Genomic DNA, 21,036 nt, shown 5'->3' with positions numbered 1-21,036 from the left:
TGACGCAGCCCATTCACTGAGCCTCCTTCAACCCTCAGGGCCATACACCTCAGCCACGATCCTCCCTGGCTCTGTGGGGTCCCGCGTGCCCCAGCTCCACCGAGGCAGACACTGAGCTTCCCAGCACCCTCCGACCCCCATAAGGCAGACATCGTCCCTGTGCCCTTCCTAGATGAGGAATCGCGGGAAAGGAGAGGGGTGGAGGCTCCAGGAAGGAGAGGAGAAGAGGAGCCAGCCCCTCCCCAGGGTCACTCCACCTAGACCCACCTCCTCTGACTCACAGACCCCCGAGGGCAGACCTGGGGTCTCCTAGGGCAGCCTCCTTGTCCTGGAAACCAGCCCCTTCTGTTGCTTTGCTCAGAGGCAGCTTCTCAGGGGAAGAAGTCTCGTGAGTGCTTCCTCCTGGGACTCACTGGGGTCCATCTCCTGCAAGTCATGTGTGTGTGTGTGTGTGTGTGTGTGTGCACGTGCGCGCTTCTGAGTTTGTGTCTGAGGATGGGTGTATGTATCTGTGTGTGAGTGTAGGTGTGTATATCAGAGTGTGTGTTTCTGAGAATTTGTGTGCTTGTGTGAGTATGTTTGTGTGTGTCTGTGTTTCTGAGGGAGTGTCTCTGTGTGAGTGTGTGTGTGTGTGTGTGAGGGAGTGTTTTTGTGAATATGTATGCCTCTCTGTATGTTTGTGTGGGAGTGTATCTAAATGTAAGTTTGTGAGTGTGTCTGAGTGTGTGTGGTGTGTGTGTTGTGTTGGTATATTTCTGAGTGTGTGTATCTGAGTGTGTCTCTGTGTGAGGGTGTGCATTTGTATGTAGTTGTGTGTGTTGTTGTGTCCATATGTTTCTGAGTGTGTCTGTGTATTTCTGAGGGAGTGTCTCCGTGTGAATGTGTGTGCCAGGGTGAGTGTTTCTGAGTGTGCGTGTGTGAGTGTGCATCTGTGTCTTTCTGCCTGTGACTGGGTGTGATTATCATGTGCTTGAGGGAGCAGGCCTGGCTCTGTGGTGACAGTGATGGTTAACTGAGGTCAGGGCACCTCCAGGAAGAAAAAGCTGTGGCCAGCAATTGTGGTTTTGCCCCAAGCTATTTTTAAAGTTAAATAAGCAAAAACAGCGAGCTGGAAGCTCCCGGTTCTTAGTAACTTGAGCAGATCTGGATGAAGTGTGGGCAGGGGCTTAGGGGCTGCTGATGAAGGGCAGGCTGACCCCCAGCCTGCAGCAGGCCTGTGAGGCCCCGTGGGATGCACTCCCTGCACGAGAGGGCACCCAGCCCCAGCCATCTTCACAACCCCACGAGATATGGCCCCATCCTGTGCGCAAGGCTGGGGTCGCCATCCCCAGGTGCCAGGCCCTCTGCCCCAGGCCACTGCATCAGCAAGTACAGGCTGGGTGTGAACTGGCCCCAAAAACCCTCAGCAAATACTCTGCACAGCACCCCATTCTCTGTCTCCAATCGAGGGCTTCAGAGTGAGGGCTGAGCTGGCCGTTGGCTTGTTTACCCACTGATTTTCCATGAAGAACGAGGTTTCCTTCAGCAAGATCAATTCAAACAAAGTCCTCAAAGAGAGGAAAGTTCTCTAAGCCATCTTGTCTCTGTCACCCACGCGTTCTACCACTTCCTCAAGTCAGCCAAGCCAGCTTTTTATAGCTGTTTAGAATGTCACAAACATCAGAGGCCCCTTCCTCAAATCCATGTCCCCCCCCACCCCACCTGTGAGGCAGAGGGCACAGGGACTGCTCCTCAGCCATCCCTGCCATGGCCTGCTCAGTTTGCAGTTGAGAGCATTGGGCCTTGACCTTGGACTAGTGTGTATATGTGTATGAGCGTGTGAGTGTGTCCGTGTGTGTATGTGTATATTCATACATGCATGTGAGAATATACATAAATATGCATACATGCAGGTTACAGGTATGTATATACACATGTGACCACATGTGTTAGCATACATGTGTGAAGATGTATGTGAATTACGAACATGCATGGGTGCGTGTGTGCGAATGTCTATTGGCTTGTGCGTGTGTGTGTTCTCTAAGACAAAGAGCATCAGTGGTTCTCAGAAGAGCCGACCCTTCATCAACGGAGAGGAAGCTCAAGGGCACAGGGACTCACCGTGGGGCTGCAGGCTCCCCCCACTATCTGAAAGTAGACTGTTCCTACATGCTATGATTTGGTTATTTGGGGATCTGGGAATGTTGTTGCCATTCATTTATATAGAACACTATCTTAGCAGTAAGTCCAGCTGCCCCCACGAAGAGGCTGGTCATAGGACTAGAACTTTCTAATCCCCACTAGGGTCCTGGAGACAGCAGACTCCAGCCCAGTCTCCTGAAGCCACAGGCTGGCCCTGCCCCTTGCAAGATATCTGGCCCTGGTCCAGTGACTTGCTTTCCTTATTTCTCTCTTTCCATCTTCGTGCAGAGGGGACAGTCACATCGGCTAATGTCAGAGCTACTGTGAGCATACGATGGGGGAAACAGGGCAAGCTCTCAAGCGAGTCCGCGTCCTCAGCCTTTCCTGCTGCACGGCCGAGCAGCTGGGTTTGAGCTAGAGGTGGAGGCCAGTAGCCGAGGATGGGCCTGGGCTCCCTCCCTAGCCAAGACCCTCCCCTCTGCTCTCTCCCACTCTGAGCTGATGGCCTGATTCCATCTAGTGTCCTGGCTCCTTGCTGGCCCTCCTGGAATGCGGAGCTCCTAGGGCCACAGAGGGGACAGTCCTGGCCAGCCGGCGTTGAGCAGATTGCCTTCACGCTGCTGGAACAGCTCCCTGTATTTCTGTCCTCTACTGCCCAGCCCCGTGTTCCCCGACAGCCAGGTCAGCTATTTGTGGCAGGAGGCCAGGGGTGGTGGTGCTGCAGCTTCACCTCTCCTGGACGCCCACCCAGAGGACGTTTCTGATCCACTTGTGAAATCATCAATTCTTTGCTTCCATTTACATCATAGCCAAGAGAGAAGACCTCTCTGCCCCGTGCCCCACTTCACAGATGAGGAACTGAGGCTAGGGAGACACTCACTCCAGATGGCACAGTGTGTTGATAGGATGTTGATACAACCTGAGCCCCCACACACCAGGGCGCCCCCAGGGTCCTGGCCCTGAACATGGGGGATGGCTGCAGAGCCCTGTGCTGGGCTGGGGCTGTGGCTGCGCGGGGCCGGGGCCGGTCTGGTGCAGGCTCTGAGCGTGCTCTCTCCTCCAGGGTGGCTCCGCACTCTCCCCGGCTGCGGTCATCAGCCCAGAAAGGGCTCAGCAGCAGGCAGCTGCTTTGGCAAAGGACCTCGGCTGCCCCACCTCGCCCATCCCAGGAATGGTGTCCTGCCTCCGCCAGACGCCCGCCAGCACCCTCAACGATGCCCAGACCAAGGTGCGCATGTGTGTGCCAGGCTGGGGGACCTTACAGTGGAAACCAGGCCTAGAAGGGCGATGTGGTCAGCCAAGACTGCTCGCTGGCCAATGACCAGCCGGAGTTGGACACGCGTTTCCTTACCCCTGTGTGGGGCAGGGGCCGCAGCCTGTCCTGGCCTTGGATGCACATGGAAGGCTGTCCCGTCCCTGCAGGTAGATTTATCTACAAGGTGGGAAGAATGACATGGCCCTGATAGAGGAGGATAAAATGATGCACCACAGGAAAGGGTCTTGCCTCTGCCAGGACTGTGGTGGCACTGGGTCTGGTGATACTCCTGGCCCCATCCTCTTTAGAGAGGACAGCGTGTGCTTCCTCTTCCGGCCTGTGAAGTCCTGCTCACAACCCATGGCCTCTGGCTGACCCTGACTCACTGCAGGAGTACGAACAGGAAGGAACCTGGCCATCAGGGCTGCGGGTTTGAGCCCCAGGCGGCAAGCCTGGACGCCCAGGCCTGAGTGGCTCTCCTGTCTTCTGACCCTCATGGGTGGGCTGGTCAGGTGGTGTCTGATGCTATCGGATCCTGCCCTTGGCCACCACCACTTCCTCCAGCACAGTCTCCTCCTGCCTTTCTCACACCCTTCTAGACACCTGCTTTCCCATTGTTGTAAAGAGGTTCTGGAAAGTTCTTCTGGAGACTAGCCCAGTACTCAGAGGAAACCTGGCCTTCCAGCCCTGGGCTGCACCTGGTATCCTGCCTGCCTGGCTCTTTCTTCTCCCAGAGGGATGACCAACCTTTCTTTCCCAGCTTCAGCAAAGCAATGCTACTGATTATTCTAGAACCATTGTCTTAAAATCCACACAACTCACAGCCTCCATCCCTTTCACTCAATGCAGCTCCTGGCGGTGAGTGGCCCTTTCCACTACTGGGGGCCTGTGGTTGATGGCCAGTACATCGTAGAGGCTCCTGCCAGAGCCCTGCAGAGGTCCCCTAGGGCCAAGGTGGACCTGCTCACTGGGACGTCCCAGGACGACGGGCTCATCATCAGAGCCAAGGCTGTGAAGGTAGGCCGGGGCACCTCACAGCTCCCCATGGTTCTGCCTCTCATGGTCTGACCTTGGTCAAGAGTCACTGAGGACTTACTGCAGGTTGCAGAACAACCTCTGACAACCTTCCCTGTGCAGAGGCTCTGGAAGGAGTTTGGGAGGAGGGATGATGAATCGATATGGGGATGTGGAGGGGTCAGACAAAAGCCCCTTGCTGCATGGGAGCAGCATAGTGCCACTCAGCATAGTGCCACTCACCAGTGGCACCTGTGAGTGAGTCTCTGTGGGAACTGACCGGCTGGCCAAGGGGCTTTGTGGCTTCAGGATTCCTGGCCCTGGAGCTCCCCCTCCATGAAGGGTACTCGTCCCCAAGAGAAGATCTGTGCAGATGGGGGGCCCCCAGCCTGGCAGAGAAACCCAAACACCAGGCTACCTACCCGGGTGTCCTATCCAGGAGAGCAGACACCACACACCCAGCCAGAGTACTTGCCGAGGCCATTGGAGATACAGCCAAGCGGGAGGAAGTGGGGAGACCTTTTATCTGCCCGAACACACACTTCCTGCTCAGACCAGCCCTGGCCCCTCGCTAGGATAGGGCCTGGCCTGGGAAGGCCCAGCTCATTGCTCTCCTGGTAGGCCAAGCCTCCCTTGTCCAGCTGATCCTGACAGTCTCTGGGTGTCCACTTGGGATGGTGGCCCCAGTGTATAAAGCAGCTAGGGGACACACCCTCCTCACAGGCTCTGCAGAGCAAAGGGCATCGTAAGCTCAGTGCAATAAAGAGGATCGTGCATGTGGCCCAGCAGGCCCTGCGCTCCCAGGGCTGTCCCCGTGGGGGCTATGCTCACTCGAGACCATCTTACAGCAAGCAAAGCACCACTTTTGCATGATATATATATATATAAGCCAGGGTGTTGCCTGGAGTCAACGACTATGGCAAAACTTGGGAAGCCACTCAAATATCTATGAACAGGGATGAGGTTTACTAAATCAAGATACACGCAAACTGTAAAATATTATGCAGATGATAAGAAGAATGAACTAGATACATCTCTGCCCGGTTCAGGGATCCCTGAAATACATTATTAAAAGGAAAACAAAAACCAAGAATACAGAGGAATGTGGAATGAAGGCAGCATTCATATTTAAAAAATGACTAGCCTGTATGTGTGTCTGTATGTGATGGGCATAATGGTGCAGGGTCCTATGTGAAAGGATAATCGTGCAAAAAAGATACATAGCAAGGAGTTAACATTGGCCACCTCAGGACGCACCGCGAGGTATTATGGATTACCAATATCCTGGTGCTGATTCAGTGGACCCCTCAGCACAGGCTAGAACCACATGGGTCCACTTAGGCACAGAGTCCTTCAATAAACAGGGTTGGCTGTCTGCGTCTATGGGTCTGTTCAGGGATGCAACCAGCCGTGGATGCTGGTTGGCTGAATGCATGTTGTGGGCCCCACATACAGACGATTGATGAGAAGGGACTTTGAGCGTCATGGATTTCAGTATCTGAGCAAGGAAGGGAGAAGCCTTGAAATCAGGCCTCTCGGGTCCAAGGCAGGGCTGTAGCTGAGTGTTGGGGGAGTCAAAAGTTACACCTGCATTTTTAACTGTGCAGGGGTTTGCACCCTTAATCCCTGCACTGTTCGATTAGATTATTGCATATCTACATGTTATGTATACATATGTGCATGTGTGTTTGCGTGTATGCGTGTACATATACACATGTATATGAGAGGAAGGGAAATGAGTGTAGGGGTGTGTGTGTGTGTGTGTGTGTGTGTGTGTGTTGGGGGGATGCGCAGGGCAGAGCTTCGTCACTATCGGCTTCCATCTAGTTCACTCACAGCCCTGGAAAAAGAACTTTGGCTCCTGCCCCGTCTCTCCAATCTTCTGCCGAGCTCCTGTGTGAAACACAGCTCTTACCTCAAGGTGCTGAGACGTTATTATTGAACCAACCAGCCCCCAGGAAGCTCTGAAAAGAAGACCCTCCACAAATAGCCCTGGATTTTCTGCTCTAAGGCAGGGGGTCTTCAGGTTACTTTTGATCAAGCCCCTCGTCAGTTGAAAAACAGCACAGTCATTTAAGTATAAATTACGTTGATGTGTCCTCTTGTACAAAAAACATAAGAATGTTCTTACGTTCACGCTGCACCCTCCCGTCACCACTCTGGAGACGGCACGTGGGCATGACGCTCGGCTCTGTGCACCTGCAGAGCAGACAGAGGTGGCCACTGACCCTGGCTGCCCATGTGGCTGCAACACCGCCCTGCAGCGCAGATGGTGGGAGCTGTGGGACAGGTCATCCTCGAGGCTCCAGTTCTTCAGCCCATTCCTGCCACCTCTGACTCCGACAGAGGAAGACCTTCTAGAAGAGGCGCCGGAGCCCAAGGGTCATCCTAGACAGGATAGGCAGGAGGACACAGCCACAGCCCCAGTAGAAAACCACCCTTCTGGGTGGGGGTGCTGCTCTCCTGGCAGATCTGGGGCTGTGGCTGAGCAGGAGGCAGCCCCTGCCTGGAACGTCTGATCATCCCAAGAGGGCTGTGTGGCCAGACACCCCCCCGGGCTTCCCTGCTCTCTCCCAGAAGCATCTTTGGAGTTCCCTGATTCTGTCCCGAATCTCTGCGTCCCTCCAGCCAGGAGCCCGAATCCAGGACGGGGTCCCTCTCAGCGAGGCACTCACATTCCGCTCCCTGTGTTTGCCTCTGAGGCTTCAAGGACGCGTTTCCCTGGTCCACTTGCGGGGCGGCCTGGTGGCTGCCAACAGGCCTCACCACCCGCGCCGGGGCGGGGCTGGGAAAGCGGAGCCGCTGTGAGCCCCGTTCTGCTGCGGTACCCAAACCGCAGTCCAGCCCTGCTCCCGTGGCACCGTTCTTGCCGCGGCCACCCCCGTTTCACGCCTCTTCTGCTGGACACGCCTCGTGCTGCCTCTCACCAGTCGGTGGGCCTTCGGGGCGCTGCTGCTGCGGGGAGTGGAGAGGCAGAGGGACATGGCGGGGAGCTGGGCAGCCAGCCCCGCATGGACTGTGTCCTCCAGGCTCCGCCTCCTCCACGTGCCTCAGCCCAGGCCACACCCTGCACGACTGTCCCCGTGCACTCCGGCCTGGCCTAGCCCCTCGGCCTGACCTCGCCACCAGGACGGCTCACGCTCCTCACTCCACACATCCAGCGTGAGCTGCTGTTCCACGCCTGCCCGAATCCCAGCCGCCGGGCTGGCCCGCTGTCCTCGCCACCCCAGCAGATATAGCTCACCCCCCCGGATGCACAGGCCCCATCCACATGGCATTTTTGCCTCTGCCCCCTCCCCTCTTCGGGACTTCCAGCAGCACATCTGGCTGGTGCTGTTTCAACTTGACTCCAGAAAGCAGCCCTCTCTCATCTCTTCCACGGTCACTCCAGCCCCTGCTGTCCCCTGGCCGCAGGACAGGTGTGCTGGGCCCTGACTGTCACCCCCATGATGAGAACTACAGTGGCCACAGCAACCCCTTTGCTCTACACAAAGTGGCCTCATCCCACGCAGGCCTCATCCCATCACAATCCTCAGTGACCTCCAAGCCCCTACTGGATGTGACCCCCATTTGCTTCTGATCTCACTGCCTGCTACTCCCCCTTGGCTCACTGTGCTTCAGCCTCACAGCACCCTTGGGTGCTCCTCACAAAGGCCCAGAACAATCCAATGTCGCTTCATGGCATCTCTTCTCTCTTCTAGGACGTTCCCCAGTAACTTGTTTCCTTCAGGGCCCTACCCTCGGTCAACACCCCTCCCGGATCAAGGTCTCCTCTGCCTTTCTCACACCCCTCCAGGCTCACGCTTACCCATCCTTCCTGTGAACCGCACCGTGATATCAGTTGCCTCTTCTAGAATGTTCTTCCCCTCATAACTCACTGTCTCACTTACTTCATGGTCTATTTCTTTAGAGAGAACTTACTGGCCACTCTGAAGGGAAAGGCAGGGTGTCCCCAGACTTCTGCCCCCCCTTTCCTGCTCCCCAGCCTCAGTCCCCTCCGCACATGTGTCTGTTGTGTTTCTCAGCCAGGATAACCAGGATGTGAGCCTCAGGGCACTAAGACTATTTTGTTATCTGCTGTATCGCCAGTGCCTGGCACTCAGTGAACATTTATTAGGTTGATAGAATGAACTGGTGGAGAACAGACAATATGCCAGGATTCTAAGTAGGAATCTTCCGGGAAATAATTCACCCTCAGCCAACCCTGTCAAGCAAGGATCATAATCACTAGCTTTTAAATGAGAAACCAGTTTGGAAAGCAGCCTGGAATTGTGCCCAGACGGGCTGCCTCTGCAGGTGTCCTTTTTCCCTGACAGCCCCGGGGAAAAGGCTGCCCTTGCTCCCAGCAAGGCTGTAGGGGACACACAGCGGCATGGCCGCAGCTAGAAGAGGTATGACTCTGTCCAAGGGCTTTGCAGTTCCGCCCACGTTCTTTATCTCAACCACAGCGAGGGAGGCCGCTACCCAGGAACTGGCATTTAACACCACTGTACCCAGGAAGAGGCATCAGAAGTCTGGTGGTGGCCGCAAGGCCCTCTCGCGAGCCATCCGTGAAGCCCAGGCTACTGCAGGCCCTCTGGCTCCAAAAGGGGTGCTTTGCCCACAGCCTTGGGAGTGCTGACCTCGGTGTGCTCGGACCTCGTGTGCTCTGACCTTGGTGTGCTCTGACCTCGGTGTGCTCACCTCAGGGCCCTGCCGGCCATGCTCAGAGCCCAGAGAACCCTCAGAACCACACCCAACAGAGGCACAGCACCTCAGCGTGGGCACACGGGCCTAAGTTGGCTGCTGGCCGCTCCAGTGCAGGAGCAAGGGCTTCTTTCATCTCCACACACCCTGCTTGTTGCACCCTCGGCATCCTTCCCCGCCCTCACCTGCTCAGCCCCACACTTAGAGTTAGCTCTGTGCTTTCTCCATTCCCCCACCTGCCATTCGTAGCCGGGAGCCCTGGGATGGCACATCCCCAAAGGCCTCAAGACCACCCATTCTCTGAGCCTCCTGACCTTCACCGGCCCAGCCGCCCCAACCCTCTGTGCTGAGAAGCAGGACATGGCAAGGGCAGCAAATCACATCCGCTGGAGCAGGGTGCACCGTGATCTTCTGGTACCAAAACCAGCCTGTCCATCGCATGCCACCTGCAAGATGACTGCCATGTGCCAGACTCTGCTCAGGGTCTGGGCTTGAGTGCACATTAGATCCCCGCCCTCAAAGAGCTCACGGCAGGTGAGGAGGTAAGAAATGATCAAGAATCCACGAGAAGGCAGAGACGCGTGCTGAGTTGAGCTGAGACGTGCCCTCCTGCCGGGGGCTGCTACACGCAGAGGGGCCGGGCCTCGCCTACGCCGCCGTCAGCTGAGACGGCACAAGGACAAGGAGCCAGCAGGACCCCTCTCCAGCCTCTGTCAACAGCATGGGGACAGCGTCCTTGGACTCTCATCAGGAGCCTGTCAGTTCTCAGCCTGAGCCTCAGTCTCCCTGTCTGTAAAATCGGAGATTACTAGAAACATCCTCAGGAAGATGCGCAGAGCACCAGACCGGCACCGGTGTCCGGCAGAGTATGTGCTCAGCGAATGTTCCTTCTGCACGCAAGTTGCTAAGTGTGCTGTCACAACAGGTGTCCAGAGAATTACCCAGAGAAAGCAGAGGACAGAAGACCAAAGCATCACTGAGTCACCTCGCCTGACCTGAGACTGAGTTTCCAAAACATGCCAGACGCACACACCTGCCTCCTTCTCATGCAAACCAGCATCCATGCCTCTTGAGCCCACCTCACACAGCACTGCCCCCTGCCCGGGGAGTCCAGGAGGGGTAGGAGACCCCCGGCCAAGTGGACTTCCAGACCCACCCATCACCTTGGCGGAGATGCTCTGGAAACTGGAGGACACCCAGGAAGTCCACGCCTACACGCTCACCCACCTGCCTCCCAGGCCAGTGCCCCCCAGCAGTCCCAGCCCCGCCTGCCAAGTTGACAACCTACCCACCCGTGGCGCATCGGGGCTGCTGAGACGCCTCCAAAGGCTCCGTTCACGGAGAAGGATCTGGTCTTCCGAAGTAGCAGCTTTCTGCTGAAATTCTTCATCCGTTGCCGTGGCGGGGAATTTTCCCCCTTTTCTCTCTCTTCCTAACTGGTGAAACTGACAGTCTGCCTACACTACCCGGGCCTTCATTTGCATGATCAAAAACAGATTCGTTCCAAGATGCAATGTTCTGCTTCCGCTCCAAGCATCTCCAACCGAGGGGAGATCGGAAACCCCGCGCAGCCCTGCCCTGAGCCTGGCCGGGAGTGGCCTGGTCCAGGAGCAGGTGGACGAGCCGGGGGAGCTGCCAGCGGGAGGGGCGGAGGGGCTGCCTGAGTTGGAACGCGGCACCTGGCAGCCCCAGGCGCTGGCACCAGCCCCAGCATGGGAAATGAAGCCTTTGGTGATAGATTCTAGCGGCGGAGCTGCAGGAGTCCCAGGGTGCACGCAATTTCTTGAAAAGAAGCACTGTGTGCACCCAGGGGTGGGCAGGTGTGAGGGTCTGGTCCTGGGTAGTGCAGTGCCCTGTAGTGAGCCCAGGACCTGGAATCAGAAAAGGGGGCTCAGTTCTGGCTTCAGCCGTGCCATTTAGTCGAGTTACTTACCCAGCCTGAGCTGCAGTTTCTTTATCCTTCCAGCGGGCTCCGTGAGACCCGCCCTGCCTGCCTGTCTCCTGCTGCGTTCTGAGCGGACCTCCAAGCAGGGCTCCGCTCTGGGGCTGCCTGGCTCCCCAGAGCCCCCATCACCTCGTCTAATCCCACCCACCCAGGGTGGCCCAGCCAGGTGGGGATCCGAGGGGTTGACTCCCCGCCATAGTAAAAATTATATTTTAAATGACTGTCCTGGTGAGAGATGAATGTCAGCCAGACTGGATTCATTATTGTAAATGTGTCATCATTTTATTTTTCATATTATTTTAAAAGAAATTTAAAGGAAAAAGTTTTCATGGACCCTAAAATTATGGTGGGCTGCGGGCCTGACGGGGAAGCTGGACCCTCGCCCCTGACCGCGCGCGCTGAATGCAGAAGCAGGAGCCCCCCCTGCTTTAATTCAATACACATTTATTAGGGGGCTCTCCTCTAGACGCCGGGGAAAGTTTAACCAGGAGAGACCGAGCTCCTGGCTTGTGAGTTTCTGTTCTGGTGGGGTCCGGGCGAGGGTGATGTGTGAGCAAATGCATTCAGGTCTTGAGGCTGCAGACTCGGGGCGGTGTGCTGACGAGAACAGAAAGGCAACGGGAGGGAAGTGGCGCAACAGGCCAAATGCTTTCGCAGGGAAGTTGGGGGGGGGTGTGGAGCGGGACTCGCGTGACAGGGGCCGCCTTCGGGAAGAGCTAGTGCAAAGGCCCTGAGGCAGAGCTTGGGCGGGAGCCCAGCGGCCAGCATGCTGGAAACTTTGGGGATATTGGGTGGAGCGTTCGACGGGGAGATTGTTGGGGACCTGTTAGGGGCCATCTCGCAGCCTCGGGAAGTGGTTTCATTCCATGCCCAGGGGGTAGCTGTCGCTGCGCTTTAAGCAAGGTAGTGATTTCATTGATTCATCTTTTTTTTTAAAAAAAAAAAAAAAAAAGAACAGTAGCAGCTCTGGGGAAGTCGGCAAAGGAGAGGTGAGCGAGGAAGACGAGGCCCAGGGAGCCAGCTAGTTAAGGCAAACGAGGCCATCGGGCATGGGGCACTGTGAGAAACGGTGGGATTCGGGGTACAGCATGGGCTGCAGTTGGGAGTTGAGGGGGTCGGAGCCAGAACACGGCCTTGGAAGAAACCCGGAGGAGGGGATGTCACCAAAGCCAGGAGCACAAGGATTTCTGAGGGAAGCAGAGGCCCAGGGCCGCCTGGCCTGGCCGCAGTGCGGGACGCAGGCTGGCCCTGGCCCTGGCCTTGCAGGATGGGACGCCCGCAGACCTGGAGAGGCGCCGTTCCAGTGGGCCGGGAAGGGGCGGCGGCAGGGAAGCAAGTAGTGGGGAAATGGCCGCCCCCCAAGTGCGTCCCCTTCCCGGGACTGCCGCTGTCCTAGCAGAGGAGCCCCCCGCGCCTTGCCCGCCCGAAGAGGAGGACACGGACCTCAGGGCTGGGCAGCGGCAGCCAGCTCGGCTCCCGGGTCCTCGCGCCCCGTCCCACTGCTTCCCGGGGCGAAACTCCCGGACCAAGGACTCCAGGGAGACTGACTTGGCCTTCTAGAATCTGGGGGGTTTTCACATTATTTTTTCTTTTTTAAAGCAATTTGAGGAAAGTCAAGGCCGGACCAGCAGCAAAACGGCCTTCTACCAGGCGCTGCAGAACTCCCTGGGCGGCGAGGGCGCGGGCGCGGGCGCGGGCGTGCGGGCGGCTGCCGAGTGGTACTACTCCCTGGAGCACTCCCAGGACGACTACGCCGCCTTCTCCAGGGCCCTGGAGAACGCCACTCGGTGGGTGAGGCAGCCCGGCCGTGCCCTGGCCTTTCAGGCGCTGTGCTTCTCTCTGTAACATCCCTTCTGCCTACAATGCCGGGGCGGGGGGGGGCCCACCAAGGGGGAAATGAGGGGTGACCCCAACTTGCCTCCAGGAGGCACAGCTACAGTGCCTTGGTGTGTTCTGTGCCAAGAAGCAAAGCTCTGGGAATGCCGCGACCTCCTGCCCACCCCAGCCAGCCGCTCACCCTGGCCTGGCCCCACTTCCGCCAGCCCAGCCTTCTCCCTCTCGACCTGGGAGAGACAAGGGTGGGGGCTTTTGTGGGCAATGCACAGGCCCAGCAGCGTCAGTATTTTCCAAGCTCCCCCAGGGGGCGCGGAGTACACCCCGCACATGGAAGCAGAGATGTAACGTGGGGAAGACTTGCTGCCCAATGTTGCCCCGAAAACATCAGTAGGTCCAACGCTCCTGATAGGGCTCCACGCAGCCACTTTCTTGGGGTGCTGCGCTCACTGGCCATGTGTTTTGTCCCCCTGCATTACTCAGGCTCCCTCCCCTGGGGACATCTCCCCAAGCCCCACCCCAGCACAGTGCATGAATGCCCCCACCCCTGCAGGCTCTGCTGTCCGCAGAGCACCTCTCCCTCAGCACTGTCCACACTTCATGGGGAGCAGCTGTCTCCCCTCCCGTGGCAGCTGTTGCATGTGAGTGCGTGGCCTCGGGAGCTCAGGGAATATGCTTTGATAGGAACTTAACAGCCAGGGCCCCCGCCCTCTCTGCCTGTAGACCCCTGGCATGAGACCATGGGGTGCCAGCTCTCATGTCAGCCACAAGCTCCTTGACATGCTCTGTTTCCCTGGTGGGCTCCCCCTCTGCGCAGGAAGAAAGTGGGACATCTCCCACTCTCTAGCTCCTTCCCTCTCTCCCGAGTCTGGCCACCCTAGCCTTTGCTCCTTGTCCCTGAGGACAGAACCTGGGATGAACTGGACGCAGCTGGAAGAACATTCCACCCACTGTCCTGCGTGGTCTCCCCACCCAGGCATCTGTGGTTTCCCTGCAGGGGTCACTAGCTCAGAATAGACTCTGTGCTCCTGCCGGGATCTTGGGACCAATAAGACTCCACTTTCCCCGCAGTGGAGACTCCAGCTTTGAACCAAGCAGCCAGCAGCTATTTCTGGAGGCCCAGGCTTGTAGGGAGGCACCGTAAGAACTCACAGATGTCCAAGTCCCAGACCCTGGAGCCTCAGACCAGGCGGGACTGACTCAGATCTGTGTTGTGGAAAGAGCTCAGGTTTAGAGTCTAGAAAACCTGCACCCTTGCCCCAGCTTTGCTTTCGACTGGCATTGAAGAGTTCTTACTCCTCACATTATTGTGAGGTCTGTGGTGTGGCAGGTAACCAAGGAAGGCTTCCTAGAAGAGGTGGACTCCAGTCCTCTCTTAGCTCAGGCTCTCTCCTCTCCAGGTCAGACTGAGGCCATGGCCTCCCCGGGGCTATGGTGTGTGACTCTCCCTGTCCTGCTCAGCACTTCTCAGGGGGCCCATGAGCTGACCTACACACTGGCCCCACCCTCCCTTCCAGCCTTCCCCAAAAGCACTTGAGACGCCTGATGCACTCACCAAAGGAGGGGGTGTCCACCTGCCGTAAAGGGGGTGACATGCTCCCCATTGAGTGACTTTCCTGGGTATTATGGACTTAAGGATTATAAAATCTTAGCAGGGTGGGTCTCAGTGGCCCCAATTCTCAGTTGTAGAGATGGAGGTGCAAGGAGATGCAGGAGATCCTGAGTGGGCCCCAGGCCAGCCAAGACCTGCGTGAATCCCCAGGCCAGCCCCGCATACCACATGCCCACCACCTCTCAAGCAGGACTGTGCTGTGTGATTTAGAAGCTGGGGCTTCAGGAGTAGATTCACATCCCCCACAGAGGAAGAGCAAATGTGAAGCATTGGGCATCCAAGATAGGGTTGCTAGCCTCCTCACTTACATTCTGGACAGGGTAGTGCCTTGCTGGGGCTGCCCTGGGCCTTGTTGGGTTCTTAGTGGCATCTCTGGCCCCTCCCCACTAGATGCCAGTAGAAACCTTTCCCGCGGTAACCAAGAAAAATGTTCCCCAGACATTAGCAACACCCCTGGGGATGGGGTGCTGCATTGAGCGCCCAGGGTGAGACAGTGAGGGACACGGCCTTGAGGAAGATGTTTGCCCTGGGTTTCTTGGTGCGCAGAGGCATTGGAGGGCCTCTGGTGTGTGACCAGAGCTGGGGTAGGGCAGTCCGGACCAGGTGCTGACAGCGGAGCCAGCTGCAGGCTGGGCAGGATGCTCGATGGCCGAAGGGTCCCTTGCCTGGGAGGGTCCATCACCGGCTTCTTAGAGCTCCGTGCTCATGGCGCTGAGGCTCCCCCACCCCCCTTTCTGCAGGGACTACTTTATCACCTGCCCTGTGATCGATATGGCCGCCCACTGGGCACGCGGGGCCCGAGGAAACGTCTTCCTGTACCACGCTCCAGAGAGCTACAGCCACAGCAGGTAAGGCGGCCGGGCGGCGGGGCACGTGCTGGCACACAAAGGGGCGCGGCAGGGCCCTCACATCTGTGATCCGCGGGGAAGCAGAGATGGGAGGGTGGGGTCGAGGTGCAAGTCCTGCTCCGTGGCCCGGTCAAGGCCTCGCCCTCTCTGGGCGTCTGTGTCATCATCGCAGCAGGTGCGGTGGTGGCGGCTGCTGGGTCTCAGTGACGTGGGAGGTGGGGCCATAACGGACTCGGACGCGCTTTGGGATGCTGCGTCAGCTGCAGTGACCTGGTTGGCCTGGCTTGGGGAGCAGGCTTCTTATCAGTCCTGCCTGGGCGTACCTCTAAAATCTGACCACTTCGCTTAATGTAAGAAAATGACTTTCCAAGGAGACAAGGGTCTTCTTGGAAGGAACAACAGGAAAATTTTGTTTGCCTCTCATTCATTGACCGTTCTTCCTTCCCAGAGTAAGGTATTTCAATGTACTGTATAATCAAAGTCTCAAGAGCAATAAATTGATCGTCATGGGACAATAATAAAAGGTGCAAGTAAAAGAAAACCAACAATAAGGGAAGAGGCACAGATTGTATCTTGAAGTCAAAAGAATGATTTAAAATAGCAAACTTTAGGTCCCCATGCTCCATCAACTAAACTCAGGGAGCAGAGCAGCTGCTGGGGCCTGCCGGCACCCCAGGGAACAGAAAGTCAGCACTGACGTCTCCAAAGGACACCAGAGCAGGAAGTTTATTTCATCTAGAGTGGAAGCAAGGCTCGTCATAGGGCGCCCGGGCACCGTCACGCACACCCTGGGATGTTGCACGGGCTGCAGGTGTAAGAGATGGGGTATAAGAATGCCAACTTCCACACTGGCCCAGCCCACCACTTGCCAGTTTAGGGCTGTGCGATCTGCTTTGCACTCTGATCCTCCAGACCCACACTACACAGTAAGGCTAAGAGCCTCCCCTCATAGGGTTGGTATCAATAGTATTTGGGACCTCATCACAGGGCTTTACCCTGGTTACCCTGCACTAAGGGAAGTCTTGCAAATATCAGGTGATTTCCCATGGCAGATGGCAATACCCACAGAGCAGGCTGAATAACAGCCACCTGAAGATACCAGGTCCCAACCCCTGGAGCCTGTAAAGCTTGCCTTGATGTAGCGGTGACATTTCAGATGTGATTTAAATTGTCCTGGTTTACCCCTATTAACCCTAAAATCCAAGCACAAGTGTCATGAGTGGGAGATCTGACATACAGGGATGAGGAGAAGGAATTGAGTGCAGAGACAGAGCTGTACCCACCAGGGAGAAATGCCAGCCTGGAGTCCTGCAGAGCTGAGGGCAAGGAAGGGCTTCTCCCCAACATCTGCATGGGAGCACAGTTCCGTCCCCATCTTCATTTGCAGAATGTAAATTTCAGTTGCTTTGAACCTCCAAGTTTGGGGTAATGTGTTACAGCAGCCACAAGAAATGAATACGACTCCTAAGATGGTCCAGTTTCCCTAGGAACTTGTTATTTACCTGCCCCCCCATGATTACTCAGTTTATATAGCACTTCATAAAGATGCCTGCAGTCCCTCTGAGGTTGGTAAGGTTGGGATGGTCATCTCTACAGGTAAAGCATACCCTTGACAGATGGGTGTCCACAGGACTCCCCCAAAGACAGGTAGCGGTTAGTTATGAACCAGGACCAACCTGTCACTTCTCTAAGCCAGAGCTCTCTTTCCACTCAAACAGGTGCCTTTTTTGCTCAGAACTGCTTATAATTTCAGCCTGATCCATGACTTAGATTCAAGCCAGTGCCTCCAGGTCGTGGGAAGGAGAGTAAATGTCAGGCTGAGGTTTCGGTGAGGACATTCAGGTGAGAAGGAGCGATGAAAACTCCATGGTTTGGGCAGAGTTGAAAGAAGCTCTGGTGACCCAGTGTTCACCCTCCACCAGACTGAGTGGCCAAGTGTGGGCAGGTGTTGGCAGAATAACCCTTGCCAGCCTCTCCCAAGTCCCTGGGCTTGGGGAATTCACACCCAAAATGTGAATTCCTGCATTTCCTTCTCTGCCTGCCTCCCTCTTAGGGCAGTGATTGTAGCATAGATTATGGCATTCCTGAAGTAAGTTCATCAAAAGCCTAAAAGACTCGCAGATATCTGTGGACCCCAAAGTGCATAGGGACACACAAAAAAGGAATATATCTACTACATGAGAACCAGTCAAGGAAAATGAAAACACAGGGAATCCATGGGATTCCAGGCAGAAGCAAGATGCCCCCACCCCACCACGTAGATGTCGTAGGACCATAGTGTGATACCACAAACTGGTGGTTTACATCAACAGAAATGTTTTTTCTCAGAGTTCTGGAGGCTGGGAGTCCAAAATCAATGTGCTTATGTCAGAGGGTCACAATGAGAATCGAGTTGTGTCCAGAAGGAGGGCCTAGCATACAGCAGTGCTCTAAGTGTCCTGTTATTCTCGTCCATCCAAATGTGGTCTTGACATCGCCCTGCTCTGAGTCTTCCCGCCCCACCAAGACCAGATGATCCCACTGTCTCTGTAGTAGAGACTCCTATCAATGAATGACTCACAGAAACTAACCCATTTAATTGTTGGCAAGTTTATCTTTTCTGCCTGAAAAGACATCTCTCACTCTGCCCTGGAGCGCTCACACCTCCCATCTATTTCTGGCTCAAATCTGCAGACTTAAAATATATGTGTGTGCGTTACATTTTCAGCCATCTGTCTCGTGCCTCCATCTCTAGTGGCATATACTAGCTTTCCTGGCATAGCTAGTAAGCAAAACGGTGCATTATCACTCTTTTAGACTTGCTAATTGTTCACAGTATAGTGTGGTCTACTAATTGCTCACCTGGATTATTTATGAGGTTTTCATCCCTGAAATATGGCCAGTGTCCCTATGAGAAAGGACTAGAGGGAAGTGGTGGGGAGAAGACAAAGAAACTAAAATCTGCATTGTGAGAGGAAGGTTCAATTTTAAGATCTGATTCCAAGAATCAGAACACGGAAGGTGATTTCAGCCAACATTTTCATTTTCAAGATAATGAAACAAAAGCCCAGAGAGGCGAGAGATTGTATTCCAGCCCCAGAGCCAGTAAGTGGCAATCTGGACCCAAGTCCTGTGTCCTCCTCTCTCCAGTATTCCTCCATTGCACCCGCTTCAAACCAAAGCCTCAAGAGCATGTGCCATAGCTCAGGTCATGCACTAGCTGTGTGATCTTAGACATTGCTTAGCCTGTCCTAGTGTCCATGTGCCCTCACCTATACACACAGAGAGTAATGGCACCTGCCCCATAGTGCTGCTGCACGGGTTTAAGAAGACAGTGTCTGTAGCTAGATGTGTGTGTGTGTATGTGCTGGTGTGCATGCATGCACACACACACACATGTACAATACCTGGTAGCGTGGATTTCCAAGGCTTTTGATATGAGGACAAAACCCCCAGCTTCCTTTGCTGAGATCTGTTCAGGGAAGTTTCGGGCCAGGTTCCTCCCTGCTTCCTGCCCTAGAGACCTGGGATGTCATTCCCACATCTGGATGGTACAGTAGATGTTTCAGAGAGATATGATTTGACTTATTTTTAAGTGGAGTAACGGGAGGACTCTTGGGATTAAGCAGGCTCCATACAAGATGTTGGACCATTTTTATTTTGGGAAGAATCTCCAAGGAGTGGAAGAAGATGTCCTTTGAGATTGACTTAAAGAGGTTTTACTTTTGTCTCTTCCATTTAACAGCTGTGTGCATTTGAACAAGGTTTTTTTGCCTCAACTTCCTCACATGTAAAACAGGTAGCTACATCTTCTTGAAGTGAAGATTCAAGTCTGTGTCCATTGAACAACTGTGCATTGCACATGGTCAATGACCAGATTATTTTTCCCTTTAGAGAAAATATGACTCTAAGGAGAAAAATATTTCAAAATGATTAAAGGGGCAGTAATGTACCTTCTTTATAAGTTGTCTCCACATTGGAAAACAAAGCTATAAATTCTAGACTAAGGTATTTTGTGTACCACTGTATTTACATTGTGGACATTTCAAATGTTCCAGGGACCTCTAACAGGCTGTGCTGGAAATATTATTTTTCCTGTTGACTATCTTGTTGAGTTCTGTTGCAATCAGAAAACCAAGGAAAATAGTGAGTGGTCGAATTCTTGAATTGGGTCCATCAGCCTGGCTACATGCTGTGTGATGAATAACATTATTGCTAGCAAGGAAGGAAGTAAATCATTTCAGAAACTGACTCTCCAACCAAATGATGTTTGAGGGCTTGTGCTGTGTGTCCCATCCAGCAAGATTCAGCCAATATTCACCTACTCCCTTCTCTGCCCCAGTTACTGTTCTTGACCCTAGAGTGGAACAGCCAGAAAAACAGAGAAGGGCTGCCTTCTGGAACTAACACTCGTCAGGGGTGGGGCTGATGAGTGTCTAGAGACAGAGCTCAAGGAACAGATACTGTACACATTGAGCAAGCAGAGTAAGCTCTAGGAAGTGTCCTAGAAAAGAGGAAGGGCCAGGACTTGGCATGTGTGAGGATAAAGAAGGAATCCATAAAAAGGAAAGTGATTGGAGATATGGAGAAAAATGACAGGATTTTGTAGTTCACACAGGAGTTTGTAAGCCACAGGCAAGCAAAGAGATAGTATTTTATCTGAGTATGATGGAAAGTCATTGGAGATTGTTAAAAAGTGCAGAATATACTTTGGTCTTACACACATAAAACACAGGTCATCAAAAACGATCTTTTACAAAATAGCACATAGAGTAGAAAGCCTACTATCTCATGTGATGACCTGTGAGTTAATCAGAAGTCAATGAAAGTGGGAACTGATGAGAAATGAATAAGAGGAGCATATAACTGAAATGTTTTTAGTTTGAGGCTATAGCTTTGCCATTCTTTCAGTGCATTTCAGAGGCGTGAGTAGGACCATGCTGTGGAGCTCTTCCTTTGAATATCTTGCAAAACCATAAATAGAATGCATGGTCTGTGATATCAGCTTTTGGGTTCTTGAAAATAGAACCTCCACGTGATACTTAATGGATTTAATGAAGCTATAGAGTTTCAGTGACAAATACAGCTGGCATCAAGGAGAGGACGATGGTTGGTTCTTGGTAAACATATAACTTCCTGGTGAGAATAGATGCTTTGGGTCAGGAAAGTCCAACCTTTTCTGGGCACCAGTGACCAATGCTTTCCAGAGTGAATAAAATGTTCAAGTTCATCCAGCAGGCCAGTCGAAAGCTTGGCCCATACTGTGAAACCATCTATGACACACTCTCCCGGACGTTAGGGAATTATGGAAATATGACAAGGATTTCATGTGGAGTTGGGGGTGAAGTTGCATTATTTCAAGTAAATTGAAGAGCTCGTTTTTAAAGGATGGCATAGCGAATCCTTTTGTAAAACACCAGCCGTTCATAAAGCGTATAATTACTTCTTGATTCATCTGTGGGCAGCATTTGCACTTCAGCATATTCAATTTGTCCAAAGAGAAGCACACTGACAGAGTTCAATTTGTAAGTTATTTAACGATTCCTCAAACCCTCAAAAAAAAGATCATACTAAAATAAAGCCTGGGAAGCAAATGGACCTTCATTCCTCCTTGTTCCCTAATTTCCTTTGGAGGAAGTTATCTAGAGATGCTTACTGGAGATACGAAAGGGAGTATATTTTATGGGGATGAGGTCAACCAACTTCCTCCTGCAGACAGAACAGGGGTAGAAGTCTCTGGAAC

At 54.1% G+C, this 21,036-nt stretch overlaps 1 protein-coding gene across 1 annotated transcript in view; it reads left to right on the top strand.

The window, feature by feature from the left end:
* Positions 1–21,036, top strand: part of TG (thyroglobulin) — a gene marked incomplete at its 5' end in the record, with an annotated part of 169,129 nt that overhangs the window by 139,711 nt on the left and 8,382 nt on the right. The window contains 4 exons of the mRNA XM_084229744.1: positions 3,185–3,349; positions 4,226–4,393; positions 12,621–12,808; positions 15,207–15,314. Of these exons, the coding sequence (XP_084085870.1) occupies positions 3,185–3,349; positions 4,226–4,393; positions 12,621–12,808; positions 15,207–15,314 (629 nt within the window). The remainder of the gene's footprint in view (positions 1–3,184; positions 3,350–4,225; positions 4,394–12,620; positions 12,809–15,206; positions 15,315–21,036) is intronic.

The sequence above is a fragment of the Talpa europaea genome (genome assembly GCF_964194135.1).
Source record: "Talpa europaea genome assembly, chromosome: 3".
NCBI lineage: Eukaryota > Metazoa > Chordata > Mammalia > Eulipotyphla > Talpidae > Talpa > Talpa europaea.
This window is presented reverse-complemented; position numbering and strand designations above follow the sequence as displayed.